The 15098-nt window shown below is 35.7% G+C and overlaps 1 protein-coding gene across 1 annotated transcript in view; it reads left to right on the plus strand.

Annotated features, from left to right (window-relative positions):
- RPGR (retinitis pigmentosa GTPase regulator) overlaps positions 1-15098 on the plus strand; it is a 38362-nt gene that overhangs the window by 16665 nt on the left and 6599 nt on the right. Inside the window, exons 7-11 of the mRNA XM_054291309.1 lie at positions 3624-3782; positions 10998-11153; positions 11668-11792; positions 12932-13111; positions 14002-14164. Of these exons, the coding sequence (XP_054147284.1) occupies positions 3624-3782; positions 10998-11153; positions 11668-11792; positions 12932-13111; positions 14002-14164 (783 nt within the window). The remainder of the gene's footprint in view (positions 1-3623; positions 3783-10997; positions 11154-11667; positions 11793-12931; positions 13112-14001; positions 14165-15098) is intronic.

The following is a 15098-nucleotide window of genomic DNA, read 5'->3' on the forward strand; positions in this document are numbered from 1 at the left end:
CTGTAGAATTACCACATTTTGATTTTTAAACATGAAGTAATACACTCTCTTTAACAGTGTAACATGCTTGCAGGATTTCAGACTTGGTAGATGCTGTCAGACTGAACTGATAAGCATGGCACCATATGGCTCCCTTTCTTAATATGTTTATGTTTGACATAAGGTGTGTGCTGGCTGCAAAACCTGTTGGGAACACAGACATATCTGGGTTAAAACTAAAAGGTGGCTCATGAGGACACTAGGAAACATAGTGTGGACACAGAGTGCCCTCTCCAGGGCAGGATGTTCATTAATGAGAGAGTATTGAATAAAAAAGTGGTAAAGTATGGATGCCAGCTTTTTTTTTCCTTTTAAAATGAAGTTCTTAGTTTTTTTGACATTGCTGGGTTTTAGATTTTTTTTTAGTAGACTTTTAACTTTAAGGTGGTTAACTGCTATAAAGACAAGAGCAATGCCTCTTATAGCTCCAAAAAGTGATGACACCCTTCTTCCTTCTGCTTTTAAAAGGCTTTGTTTGCAGACAATTAAATGCTGAACATGTGTCACCTGTATTCTGCCATGTACACCTGGACTCCATTGATGCCAAAGGGGTTGTAGAATAGAAGAACAGCATAAATCCTGAATATTTTAAATAAAAAACCCACTTCTGAAATTTAGACTAGGCATATAGACCTGTGCCTACATGCACAGGCAATGGCTAACTCAATTCCATATGCAAATTAAGAACTAGTCTGATTAATCAGTTCATATTTGAAAGATAATTGTTTTCCTCTCCTTTGCATTTGTCAAAGAGTTCCACTGAAAAGAAGTTCTTAGTCTGTAGCTTCCAGCTCTCTTCAGGATTTTTTCAGTGTGTTTTCTTTCCTTCCTTTTTGCAGGCTTTGGACATTGTGTCCCAGTATCAGGGTTTTGCCTCAAGCAAATCAACAGGGAAATAAACTGCTGGGAGTGCTGGGAGAGTGTAGCAACAATTTTGAGCACTTATACAGATCTTTCCTTGACTCTCCTTTGACCACACACTCAGGAGGGGACAATTTTTCAGGAAGCATTAAGCTTGGCAAGCATGTACAGCTCATTTGTCCACTGCAGGAGATGGAGAGCAGGAAAAGCTGATGTATCTCACCACTGCTTGGCTTCTACAGCAGAATTAGATGTGTGGAGACAGAAAGGAACTGAATATATTAGACCCCTTCTGGTGTTTCCCCTGCCTGAATTGTAACTGTAATCAAGGTCAAGATAGATTCTTACTGAGAAGATCTGTTTTCATAGAGATTTGCAGGTTCCTTGAATTCTTTTTTAAAATATATTTTGTCATTATTTTTAAGGACTGGTTTAAGAATCATTCATCCCACAAACACTTCCGTGCTCTGAATTTCAGTGTTTGAGACAGTTTTAACCAATTTGGTCTTAATAAATATGTCTTTTCTTTTTCTTCTTCATTTATTCAAGAAACGTTAGAATTATCCAAGTCTTTTGTCCACTCATTTTTGTCCTTCATTTGCCACCAGCCAGATCTCTTATCTATGCACTCAAATGCACATTTCCTTTTGAGGGACAATTTCCATTCATTTGTCCATTTTCTTGATGTGCTCCTGTGATTTTAAGTTTAGTGATACAGAAAATCACATTAGGGAAAGTTCAACATGTGAGAGTGTGACTCATATGAGAGGAACAAATTAAATAACCAGGTTTTGTTGTGAACAGAGTGTCCTTAAAATTCAGGTGTACTCCACACAGTACATCATGTCCTCAGCATGCAGATGCACTCAAAATTTATCTGGGTTTGAGTGGGTTCTGTTCATGCTTGATTGCTATTTTTCATAGTTTTTAGACCACTATTTGCCTAAAAGAGATGTGTAATGTATTCAAAAATTACTTTGGTAAATGGTTTTATCTTTGTTAGCTGGATTATTAAGTGGAAAAAATGTAATAAACTTGATGAGTTTGGGAGGCTTGGCCATTTGAATCTCTAATCCTCTTAATTAGATAATGATTGGATTAATTTTTTCAGTGCAATAGTGTTTAAAAAGAACTGCTGGTCTCTTCAAAGAGAACTGCATAAGTAGTTATCTCCCAAGTGCTTTTGGTTTGTTTTTTTTTTTTAAACTTGTTTTTAGAAATTATGGCTGATCTAAGAATACTGAAAAAATACTTACCTTCCAAAAAATACAGGGTTCTTTTTGTTGCCTTTTTTTTTCCTTTCCACTTAGGATGCTTAAAATCTCTTTTTGTCAGCAGATTGTTTTGGTTACAGAAAACCTCACATTGCAGTTGATTTTTATCTTTTTAATTGGGCTACTGTTTTAGAACAGAAAATTGGTGCTGATGCAAATAACAGCAAAGTATTTCTGCATATAGATATAGGAACAAAATCAGAATTAAAACAGGAAATAAAACTCAACAGAGACGCTTAAGTTCATAGGTTTAAAATGTAATGAAATTTACTTTTTTGCAGTTGAGGTAATTTGTTGGTTCTTAAGAAGCACAGACAGATTGAAATGACTGCAAAAATTCGTAGAAAAGAGGTGTAGAAGAATGTAAGAGAGCCTTGAGAAGATGAGGCTGAGGGGGGAATCTCATCCCTGTCTGCAGGGAGGGTCAGGGCATGGACCAGGCTCTGCTCTGTGATGCCCAGCAGTGGGACAGGAACTGATGGTCAGGAAGTTCCATCTGAACATGAGGAAGAATTCCTTCACTGTGCAGTGACCAAGCACTGGGACAGACACCCAGAGATGAATGTGGAGCCTCCCTCACTGGAGATATTCCAGAAATGTCTGGGCACAATCCTGGGCCATGTGCTTGAACAGGTTGATTTTTCCATCAAAATTCCACACAAAATTATTTTCTGTTTCAGTTCAGGTTCTTACAAGCAATTCTTCATTTGACTTAAATACTGATTACAGAGGGAATTACCACCTCTCAGAAGCAGGATGCACGTGGTTTTGTTTTTCCTGTGACTACATTCCTTGCAGGCTGAATATTGTGATTTGGAATTTGCAAGGCACTCAGATCTAGCACCTTTGTGTCCCATCAAAGTGGAGTGAGGGTGAGGAGCTTGGAGAAGAAGCCCTGTGAGGAACGGCTGAGGGAGCTGGGGATGTTTAACCTGGAGAAAAGAAGACTCAGGGGTGACCTTGTCACTCTCCACAACTCCCTGCAAGGTGCCTGTGCTCAGGTGGGGGTGGTCTCTTTCTCCAGGCAGCACTGACAGAACCAGAGGGCACAGTCTTGAGCTGTGCCAAGGGAAATATAGGTTGGATATTAGGAAAAAGTTTTTTACAGGAAGAGTGATAAAGCACTGGGATGGCCTGCCTGGGGAGGTGGTGGAGTCACCATCCCTGGATGTGTTTAACAAAGACTGGATGTGGCACTTGGTGCCATGGTTTAGTTGCGGTGTTAGGGCTGGGTTGGGCTCAATGATCTTGAAGGTCTCTTCCAACCTGGTCAATTCTGTGAAATCTGTGCTTTTCACAGCTGTTTGGGCATTATACAAATATGTTCAGCTATCCTGTAATGTTCATACTCTTTTTTGTCTTTATAATTTCTGTTTGCAGCAGTCTTGACAACCCATTCTTGCTCCTGAGTGTGTGCTAGAAACCATAATTCGTTCTGTATTTTCACAGGAGATGGTGAGCTCTATACTTTTGGAGAAGCTGTGAATGGGAAACTGGGATTATTCCCTGAACAGTTGAAGAACAATAGAGTCCCACAGCCTGTACTGGGAATTATGGAAAAGGTTAATAAGGTTGCTTGTGGTGGAGAACACACTGTGGTGCTGACAGGTATGCAATTTAACTGGCTCTTCTTACAGCCCTGTAATTTAAACTCCATTCACCCATTCCTGTGCTGCACTGCCCATGTCCCTTGGCTACAGGATGAACTTGGTCAGATGATTTTAACAGAGGAGCTTCCAGACAGCTCCTGGTTGACACTACTTGCCTGTCCTTGCTTTATCTGGAACTTCAGCAGCAAGTTCCAATGTGAATGTTCTTTTTATTCAGTATAAAATGCTGAAGTTATCAGTATAAATGATGTGTAGAGTGGTTTTGGGTATAAGAAAATCCTGTAAGAGCTCAAACTGAGGTAACCTTCCATGGATGGGATCTGCAGAGTGTGCTGGGGTCCTTTTCAATTCTGCACAGCCCAGGACTCTCAGCCTCTGAAGGGACAGAAGGTTATTGATCCTGTCTTCTTTTTCTTTATAGTCTTACCTCCAATAAATAACATTTTAAGAGAACTTTACATAGACTGAGTGCCTTTCTTACTGGAATTGTAATAAGGCAGCACCACCTGGTGCAACACAGATGATTGATGTTTTTTTCCTCTAAGGAGCTTGAAATTGTTATTGCAGTGAGAGGGAAATTCTAAAGGAAAGCTTCCATTCTGTAGTAAATTTAAATGCTCTTGAATATTTAGGAAGGTATGTAGGAAGTCACTTTTTGAGTAGCTTCACTATCTACTGCATGCCTGAATGGATTAAATATCTCTTATTGTGATACAGAATTTGCTTGTGCCTTTGAGCAGAATCTTTAGCATAAATATGAAACCAGTACAGACATTTGACATATTGTGCAGGTTATGAAAATCAGCAAATACAAATGTTACATATTAATTCACAGGGCCACATATATAGTACTTGGAAAATGCTGTGTGTTACTGAACTGTTAAATGGTTGTCTGCCAGTGGTGACTGAGCTTTTCCAAGGCATACATGCAAAGCAGTGCCAGCCATTTCTTTCCACAAATCCTATCCTGACCTAGAGTGGTGTAGAAGCAGGAAAGGTAAGTTTGACTTTGCCTGAAGATAGTTCAAAAAATATCAGCTTTAGCTTGTAATGGATATAATATGTGTAAAACTGAATAGCTTGCGATTTTTCTTCTGCCAAAATAAAAAAGCTGTAAAACCAAGATATATATAGATATATAACCAAGATATATATATACTGGACGTATAGATATCAGTCCTTAAATCTCTATTCTAATCTGTATTCTCTGTGGTTGTCTCTTGACAATCTTGTGGTGTGCATTCCAAGTTATGTAGCCAAACTTTCTAAAATATAAGCTGAAAATCTAACTGAGGGAGACTTTGAGTGGTGTTATGCTGCAAGGCATTGGAAAGAGTAAAGGTGGAAGTGAAATGCTGGGAAAGATTATGTGTGGTGAGTCAAGCTGCAAGATTCTGGCTAGGTTAAAATTCCTTTGGGAAAACTGCAAAGAGGAAATAGCAGTAGCTAATCCAGGAAGTAATGTAAACATTTGTCTACATTTCACTGCCTTTGTCTCCCTTCTTCCACCAAGATACAGTCTTACCCTGACAGTATTCTATGTCACAAAATAAATTTATTTATGTGAAATCAGATTACCATTATTAGTGAAAAAATGGCCATAAATAAAAATGGCCATAAATGGTCATTTGGGACCAACAAATGCATAAATCATAGCATTATTTTATGAGTTATAAAGTGAAGTTTTGTAGAAAGAATTTGATTATCGTCATTGATTATTTTTTTAACCATAAATCTGAATTCAACCAGTAGATATTTTGATTTAATGGTGTTTCATATGATAAAAATAATCATTATAACCAACAACCTTTATAGAGATTTAGAAGAAAGATACAGACCTGGATGCCATCATCATTATAGTGAAATCTGTACAATCTAGAACAAAGAGGAAGATAAAAATGCCATAGAAAAATGCAGTGAAGAAAATACTGTAATAAGTATACATATATGTAAGATTTGCTTGCTTATGGAAATAAATTCTTTAGTAGAAGTAAGTAAGAAATTCAGTGCTGGCTGAGCTGGCAGTTTATGATCAAAGTGTTGAGTGCCAGAGGACCTAGTTGAGTCATAAAAAAGAGGAAAACTATATCCTCCAACAAAATACATTTCCTGAAGATTATTAGTTGTGATAAGAGTGAAAAATCAAATAGATGTTTTTTAATGTGATTCAGCTGTTATTAAAAAAGTGACAAATGTGAACTTCTGACTAAGACACTTTGAGTGAAACAGTAGAGAATATTGGCATTTTTGTATCAAATGAGAGATACTTAGTCAGAAGTGTTAACACAGAGAACATTTTCTGACTCAAAGCAAAATTTGAGAAAAGAGTTGTGAAGAGAGATAGATACCATTACTAAAAAATTTAAGGGACTGTGACATACGTACATTAATGGCTTTTCACCAGAAACTTCACTTGAAATTGGTCCTAAATTACATCTTACGGTGTGACCAGAAACTGAGAATTCTGATGAGATATCTTTAAAGAGGGGCAGAAACATTTACACCTCTTTTAAGCTCATTTTCATAAATTAAGAAAGTAATACAATTTTGAAGAAACTCTGAATTTCAAGTGTCATCCTCCATGAAAATGGATGCTGCTTGCCTTTAGTAACAGAATATGTACTGTTGTGGTTCTCATCCTTTCAGGGTCTTTCCAGCTTTTAAGGATATGACATTTCAGTCTCAGAAAATGAGAATTGAATGTGTGACTATTGAATATTCCCTTGCTTCATCTATCTCATTTGACATAGCAAAAGCACAAGAGAAAATGTCACATGGAGAAACTGTTGCTCATCTTGGCTCATTTCTCGACATCATCTCTACTTAGAGTTTATCAAATTAGAAGAAAGCATAATTCAGTTATCTTACAGAGTATAAGGCAAGTTTCCTCCTGACTCTCATGTGTAATTAGTCTATTCCAAAGCAATTAATATGATTTCTTTTTCATGACTGTTGTCTATACTATTGGCAGTTTTGTGTGGTGAGAACCACTGTTATCTGGGCTATTAAATCGAGGTACTACTTGCAATCTCTACAAGTATCAGAGTAAAAGGTAGAAAGTATATATTAAAATAATTCTTTGGGTTTTTTCCTATGAAATTCTAAAATGACAAACTCAATTATTTTTCTCAGAGAACAAGAATTAAATTGTTGACAGCAATAATTTAGGAAAAAGCCCAATTTTTAAAATATTGGTTTCAGAAATGTTAAGTGTGGTATTGGAAACCATCATCTTTACAAGCTCTATTGTTACCTCTGCCTTTAATATTTGCAATTGTTGTAGACAATAAGCAGAATTGCATTTAAAAATTCTATCATGCAAAATCTTGATAGCACAAAGCTTTTAATTTCATGGCAGTCAGTCAGCCAGTCTGAGAGAATCCTGTCCTCATCTCAGATTCATTCACTCAGAGACTGAGAATTGCACCAAGTTCCCCCAATGCCTGCAGGTACTTCCTGCTGCAAATGAAAGCTGTTGGTGTCATCACTTTCAAATTAAATATGGGTGAGCAGCAATCCTAATTTGTGTGCTTTTTTCAATAAGGTGTTTTAAAAGGTAGAAAAATAATGAATCTGAATCTAGAAATTGGAAAAGAGGAAACGGATTATTTGGAGTGGCCTTAATCTCTTGCAGTTTTTTTTCAGATGAGGACAGATCCTCTGGGAATAATTTTTTCTATAGGAGGATATATTACTTCCTTTCATTCTCTGAAAGGAAGGAAAGCAAAGATAGCTCTTCAAAGGAAAAAGTGAAGCAGACCTTTGAGAATAGAATGTTTGACATAAGAACATTAGTGCATTAGTATGTAAAATGTTGGATTTTTCATCTTCTGTTTCAAGGTCTTTTAAAAAGAAAAGAAAGCCAAGGCACCCTTTTGAAAGAGGACAAAAAGGATATAAAAATTCTACCTTTTCCTGTCAGAACTCACAATTCAGACCATATAGGGTTATTAGATTTTTCAAACCGTTCTTAAGTCTGTATACTATTTATACTGAAATCCCCAAATCCAGCTACTAATTCTGAATTAATGAACATTGTGTTGACAGTTATTTTTTACAGTAACATTTTTCAGCATAAACTGTTTAAAAATAAAGCTATTGTGAGAGTGAATAGTTCATTGGAATAATAGTCATAGTAGTAGTAGTAATAATAATAATAATAATAATAATAATGGTGATGTTCAAGGGGAATGAATTTGGACAGGCCATCAGGATGATTAGAGGGATGCAGCATCTCCCCTATGAGGAAAGGCTGAGAGAATTGAGGTTATTTTACCTGGAAAAGAGAAGGTTCTGGGCTGATCTAATGGCTTCCAGCCTTCCAGTACTTGAAGAGAGCCTACAATAAATAATAGAGAGGGATTATTTACAAGAGCCTGGACTGATAGGACAAGGGGGAATGGCTTCAAATTGACACAGAGCAGGTTTAGGTTGGTTATTAGGAATAAATTCTTTACTGTGAGAGTGTTGAGGCCCTGGCACAGGTTGCCCAGAGAAGTTGTGGATGTCCCATCCCTGTGTTCAAGGCCAGGCTGGATGACAGCAACCTGGTCTAATGGAAAGTATCCCTGCCCATTGCATGATGTTGGAGCCAGATGATCTTTAAGGTCTCTTCTAACCCAAACCATTCTATGTTACTATGATATAAGCTTACCTGTCTGCTTCCCTTTTAGTTCTGTGGATTTTTAGCTTCATCTGTAGCCTTAGATGCATAGCAGGGAATGCATGATTCTGAAAAACATTCTTTGAGCCCATACAGTTCTGTCAGCAAATGGCATGTTGTAAAAAATAATATGGAAGCTATAAAGCTTTTTGCCTAGGAGTGTTTTATTGATAGTGCAAATGATCACAGAGATTACAAAAGATGCCTGCAAAGATGGAAGATAGCACAGCTACAGGGAAATATCCCCTTTCTTCCAAAAAGAGGACTAGGAAGTAAAGAAGCAGCTCTTCCAGCACTCAGGTGCTGCAGGTCACTTGGAACAGCAAAGCCATTGTCTTCTGTGCATCCTCTGCAACCATTTCTCTTTATCCTTCAAGGGCCCTCTCCTGGGCTGCTGCTGTGCTCAGAATGATGAAATTCACCCCTGCCATTTTATCAAGTGTGTGAGGTTGCTTTTCCATACTCTCCTCTTTCCATGCATTTATAAAGACAAGATGGGAGGAAATAACTCATTTCTACTGAAGGGGGTTATTAGTGAGGTGTGACCTCACTTCTGCACCAGAGTGGTGAATCATTTAAGAAAGGTGCAAGGTTTTTTTCTTCCTCTACCCTGATAATTCACTAAGAAGCAAATTTAGAATGAGCACATTTAGGTGCCACTGGTCTATAAAGGCAGCAGAAGAAATTCTTCATCATATAAAGGCACTCTAACCTGGCTTGGGATTGGCCTTTTCCCTCATTTTCAGTAGAAACACAAGAAAGAAAAAATTCCCTGCACTTTTAAAGTTGACATTTGAAAACATCTCACTCTCAACAAAAATGCAGAAGACTTTGCATGTTTGATGCTAGGATTAAAGAAAAAACTTGTAGTTCATTCAAAGTAATTATGTTAATCACATAAAGCCATATAGTTAAAAAATCTGCCAGTTTACAAAAATTGTTTAAAGAAATTAAGCACTTCTAAACAGAATTTTTTGAATCAGTCATCCTGAGAAAACAGTTTACTAAAATAAAGATGAGACTTTTGTTTGCTTAGAGAAAGCTCCTGTCTTTCAGGAGCTTTCAGATGTAGTTTCTTGATTTTTATGCAGGAAGTCTAAATATTATAGGAAAATTCTTGCTACTTCTTTTACTTTATGAAGCTCCCAAGAAGGTTTTACTGTCTTGCACTAAAATTTCCAGCAGAGGGAGCTTTACCATTACATTTAGTAAAATAAGCCAGGTTTGCTCAATACTTTTTGTCTACAATTTATAAAAAATTTGAGACCATTGTGCTTTTTTGTTTATGGTGTGAATTCATGACATCTTATTATGGAACAATTTATAAGGAACAGAAATGAAAAGACTTTCCTAGAAAGAACATTTCCATATGTAGAGGTACTATTTCATCACAGTTCCTTTGAAGTTGGAAAGTTCTTTTAATTTAACATAGAATATTTTTTGTCAATTCATAATCTTTTTCGTTTTTTCATAATAATTTTTCAAGTGCTTTGAGTAGGAATTCTCTCACTTTTCCTTTGTTGCCTACATGCAAAAGAAAAAGAGGCAGGAAATGAAATTCTAGGAAAACTTCTCTTTTTTTCCCAAAGAACTTCTCAGTTCAAGCATGACCTCATCAAGATTTCCAAGCTTCACAATCTTCCCCTGTAGTGATGGAGTGCCAGGGATGGACACACCAGGAATCTTTATTGCTTTGGAGAAGCTCTCATTCTTTTTCCTGGCACACACAGTCCATTAAACAGACAAAATATAAATGTGGAAAGATGATTATTCTGTCACAAGATAACACAATTATAGTGTTCTCTGTATTTATTGCAGGCCTGATTTGGTAGCTGAGCAGAATACTGAAACCAATTCTGTTACTGTTCCAGTCTCTTCTTACATACAAATTATGAGGTCTTGTCTATTATATTTAGGGCCATACAGTGTTCATGGAGCTAATGAGTAATTAAGATGAGGCTATTGTGAAAATGCATATAAATGTACAAACATTATAGTCTTGAATTGATTGCAGTCTGTAAATTCCCATACGTTTTTTTTAACTTTGCTTTGTTTACATGTGATCAGTGGATTATTTTGCATTTATGTTGGAAAATATATCACACATTGAACCATTAAAAATTCTTCTCTGTGTGTATTTCAGTGTTTCAATTCCTGTTCTTTAATTTTGTTGTATATTAATAATTGATAAATTTATTGATTAGTTGGCACATTTATTAATTGATTAATTAATTAATTTTTTATGATGTTTATGTCAGTGACCTTCCATTTGGAGAATAGAATGTAGGCTATTATATTGATAAATAAAAATATAAGTAATATAATAAATATATTTTTATAAGCAGTGTGATAATAGATAATATAATAGATATATATATAATAATATATAACTATTATATATCTATTATCTATTATCTATTATATATTATATTATGTATTGTGTATTATGTATTTAATTGTTTATATATACAATACATAATAGAATAAATATATGTATAAATAATATATGTATCAGCATATTTGTTGTTAACTTTGTCTGTTTATTTTCAGAGACAGATGTTTACACTTTTGGGCTTGGACAGTATGGGCAGCTGGGACATGGAACTTTTGTGTTTGAAAGTTCAGTACCAAAGCCTGTGAAACGCTTGAAGAGGCATAAAATTTGTAACATTGCATGTGGGGAAAACCACACTGCTGTGATAGCAGGTATGGGAGTGCAAAATTCTGGAACCACTTCTAGAACTCTCTATTGTGCTGTAAAAGCTTTCCTTATACAATGAGCAGGAGCAGACATATCCATTACTGGTTCTAAGGGTGAAATGAGCCAGTGAGAAAGGTGAATTCAACAGGAATTTCTGACTCACAGCCATGCCATGCATAACTCTGGATCTCTTGTGCAATTATAACCTCCTAATTATGCCTTGCTAACAAATATTCTTGTTTAGAAGCCATTGTTTTTCTGTATAGTTTAAATTTTGTTATTTTGTTGGGGTGGGTTTTTTTACAAATTGTGTAGACCAACATCTCCGGCAGCACTTTGTCTGAAAACATTCATATTTTTTTAATAATATTCTTCTGTTGAAGTTCTAAAAATAATTGTTCAGATTTTGCTTTTGGAACGGAAATATTTCTTATTTTCATAGCCTGTTACTTTATGATGGTTCTGTCATGGTTTTCTATTGAATCTTTGTTTTAACATCCTTTTTATTCCCATATGCAGAGAATGGCCTGATGTTTACTTTTGGAGATGGACGACATGGCAAGTTAGGCTTTGGAGAAGAGAGTTTTACAAATCTGTTTGATCCCACTCTGTGTTACAATTTCTTGAAGTTCACAGTCCTTTTGGTAAAACATTTGTTAATTTCTCTCAGAAATCATAATATTTATCTTTTTATGAAACCCATTATTAATGAGAGCTGAAATATCATTATAGAATTATTTCTTTCTGTAACATTTAATTAATGGCCAACACAGACTGAAGGAAAGAGGAAACTATCTATGCTAAGCACAGTGTTCATTTAGTTTGGAATGTCTTTGGCTTGGGCTTGACATGCAGATTCCTCTTCAGGGTTTTATTCAGTACCCTTGTGCTATGGTGTTTTGGTCTTCAGAGCTGTGGTAGCTCATAAACTGAATTATTTATTACTCCTGGATAGTTGAAAGTATGGGGAAATTTATATATTTTCTGTAAACACCAGAGAGTAATCTTTTAAATTTTGACAATTTTTTGTGCAGTGGGATATTTTTAAACCTCAAGAAAATTTGAGTTTGTTTTTTTTTTTTAATCCAAACTGGACAGGAAAGCAAGAATAGTAGTTTTTTTGAGAATTGTGTAAGGGAAGTTGTTTTCATCTGCTTCTTGAGGTGTGGAGGAAATGTCAGAGAATTGTCAGCATCAAAAATGTTAACATGACTCAAGATTGAACAAAATTTGCAACAGAAGTTTATTGATCACTTCTATTTGTTTACTGGAATTAGAGGTGAAGGAAGTTTTATTGGAAGCAGTGAGTGTTTTAAACTTTCTAAAAAGTGAAAACTCTCACCTTTATATAATAATATTGTGTCTACTGGAGGATGATGAATTTATTTTGCATTTTGCTGATTTTGTAAAAAAATAAAACATGTAGGTTTGAAACTATCAATATTGCTTTCAAGTGACTTTTATCAACATAAACAGCTAATGTCTCTTGAAAATCAGTGGAAACATCTTTGCTATATTTTATATAAAAATTTGATTGTCCTGTCTTCTGTTCAGTACAAATACATTGTGTTTAACTAAGAAGTGAACCTAGATCACTAGTCATTAATAAATGTAATTAAGTACTTTTATCTTGGTGTAATTGGGAACTAAATTTGAAGCCATTTGCTATGTCCTACTTCTACTACATTTCTTTCTTATCATCTAAGTCCCTAGACATGACTGTAAGAAAAGTGCATCCTTGATACTTGCAAATGAACTAATCAGACCTTTTTTTGAGCTGTAGGTTTCTTGTGGGGGCTGTCACATGCTGGTTTTTGCTGCTCCAAGGCCTAAAGGATCTGAAATACCCTTGGAAGATTTGTATGAGCCTCGTTTGACTGCTGCTGCCTCTCAAAGCAGAGGGGACTTTGTGCTGGCAAACACTTTGCAGTTGTCAGCAGCACGAATGCGGCGTCGAGAAAGGGTAAGCTCAGAGGTATTCAGAGTTGCAATACTTCTTTCAGGAATCAAAACCACTTTAAAAGCTAAATCACAGCATATGCCAAGCAATTGAATCTACCTTCTTAAACTAAGGGTCTAATTTTAATGTATAACATGAAAAAAAACGATTTACCCTAGTCCCAGAAATTGATGTGGGAGGAAAAAAAGTAGGTATTGGTCAGATTTTGCTTGATTATTTCTGTGAAAGAGATTCAAGTTGGGTTTGTAATTTTTTTGGGTCTAAAATGTAGAACCTGTTCCTTTGCATTTTTTTAAATTATCTTAGAAATATTTTTTTTAAAAATATCAAGAACCTGACTCTTTTGCTGTTCCCTCTGAACCCTTGAATATATTAAACAATTTCATAGTTTATAAAATATCAAAGGAGAATATTAGATGTAGCTACTTAAAGTATTACTTTCTGCTCTTTTATCTCCACTACACATTTCATGTGATTTTCTTAAATATCACAATGAATTGGATCATTTCACTTACCTGTCTGAGAAGTAACTGTACCAAAACCTGAATTAATTCCATAAAAATGCATTGATGTTGTGGATTAAATACCTTGATGTTATTTGAGAGATTAGATTTTCATTTTAGATAGAAAGAAAAACTTCTTTTTCTCCTTTGTTTATATTTTAGGATTACTTGAAATCATTCCATAGAGATGATCTTAAAAATCTCCTTATGTACCTGTCCACTTTTTAGGACTATAAATAATTAAAATTTTAAAAGATATTTGTTTCTGCTTATTAAGCTGCAACACTGTATCCCAAGCTAACAGCAAATACCACTGATTAGTCTGAGAGATTGCTTACATTTTGTTCTTCTAGCTTTTTTCTCAATTTATTGTTTTTCAATCTCCTAAAGGAAAGGTCACCAGAGCAGTTTGCTCGAATGGCACAAACTCTGCCTGCAATGGGGAAAAGCTTCTTGAAATCTTCATTGCCTGTGGCAAGCAACACCAGCCCATTCTGGTTTTCTGCAAGTCGTCCTAAAGCTGAATCTGGGAGGGATGGAGACCATGAGAAAGGTGAAGTGTCCCCACATCTTGCTGCTGTTTTCTGATAAGAATGGCTTGACTCAAAATTCATAAACAAATGTTGCAGTTTGAACCTGAAAGAAGGTTTAGATTCAGTCTTACCTCAGGACAGTCTGGCAGCATACAGGCATGAAAGCAGAGAAATGCAGACAAAAATTGCCTCACACTGTTCATGTTTGCAAAACAAGTTTAAAGATTAAGAGGAGGCTTGAGTGAAAGAAAAACAATTTGTTGATTGTACCTGTGGTTCCTTAAGCCTTCAGAAATAAGATTCACAAAAATACTGTAAGAACATTAACTACTTATTTTGTTTTCACACACACACAAAAAAAGGAATTACAGAAAAAAAGAAGTTAGGAACAATGTTAAAGACACAGGTAAGCCTACAAGGAACTTGGATAAGAAAACATAAGAAAAGAGGTCTACTAATTCTTACAGGACCTTTCTTCTTCACTTGGAAATGCAGAAGTACTCTTCACTCTTTGTTATCTAAGATAATAAGGATTTGTAATATTCCAGCTGATGGAAAAGTCTGGATAACCATAATAGAGCACTGGATTTTGGCACAGATTCTCTAGAGCAGTTCTGGACTTGTCTGGCATCCTGGGTCTGTGTGATTTCCTAGAAAGAACAATGCTGAAGAGTGCAGGATGCAAAGCTTCTGTGTAACTGTTAGTTCAGATTTACTGGACAGCCAAATCTAGTTTGAAAGTAATTCATTCATAGAGTGAAGGTGGTTATTTTTAAATCTGCCAGCATGTCCAGTAGCATTTCTGGTTCCAGGAAAGCAATCCAGTGAAATTTGAATTTCCTTTAGAGTTTTCTTAGACCTAAAACCTCAGGTTTTGTGCTGTACAAAATGGTCATAGACCTGATGAGCTTAATGATGTAGGGACATTTTTATAATGCTGCATGAAACTCACTG

Source organism: Melozone crissalis, unplaced genomic scaffold, assembly GCF_028551555.1.
Source record: "Melozone crissalis strain CALT ecotype California unplaced genomic scaffold, PUWL_Pcris_2 ptg000090l_1, whole genome shotgun sequence".
Lineage (NCBI taxonomy): Eukaryota > Metazoa > Chordata > Aves > Passeriformes > Passerellidae > Melozone > Melozone crissalis.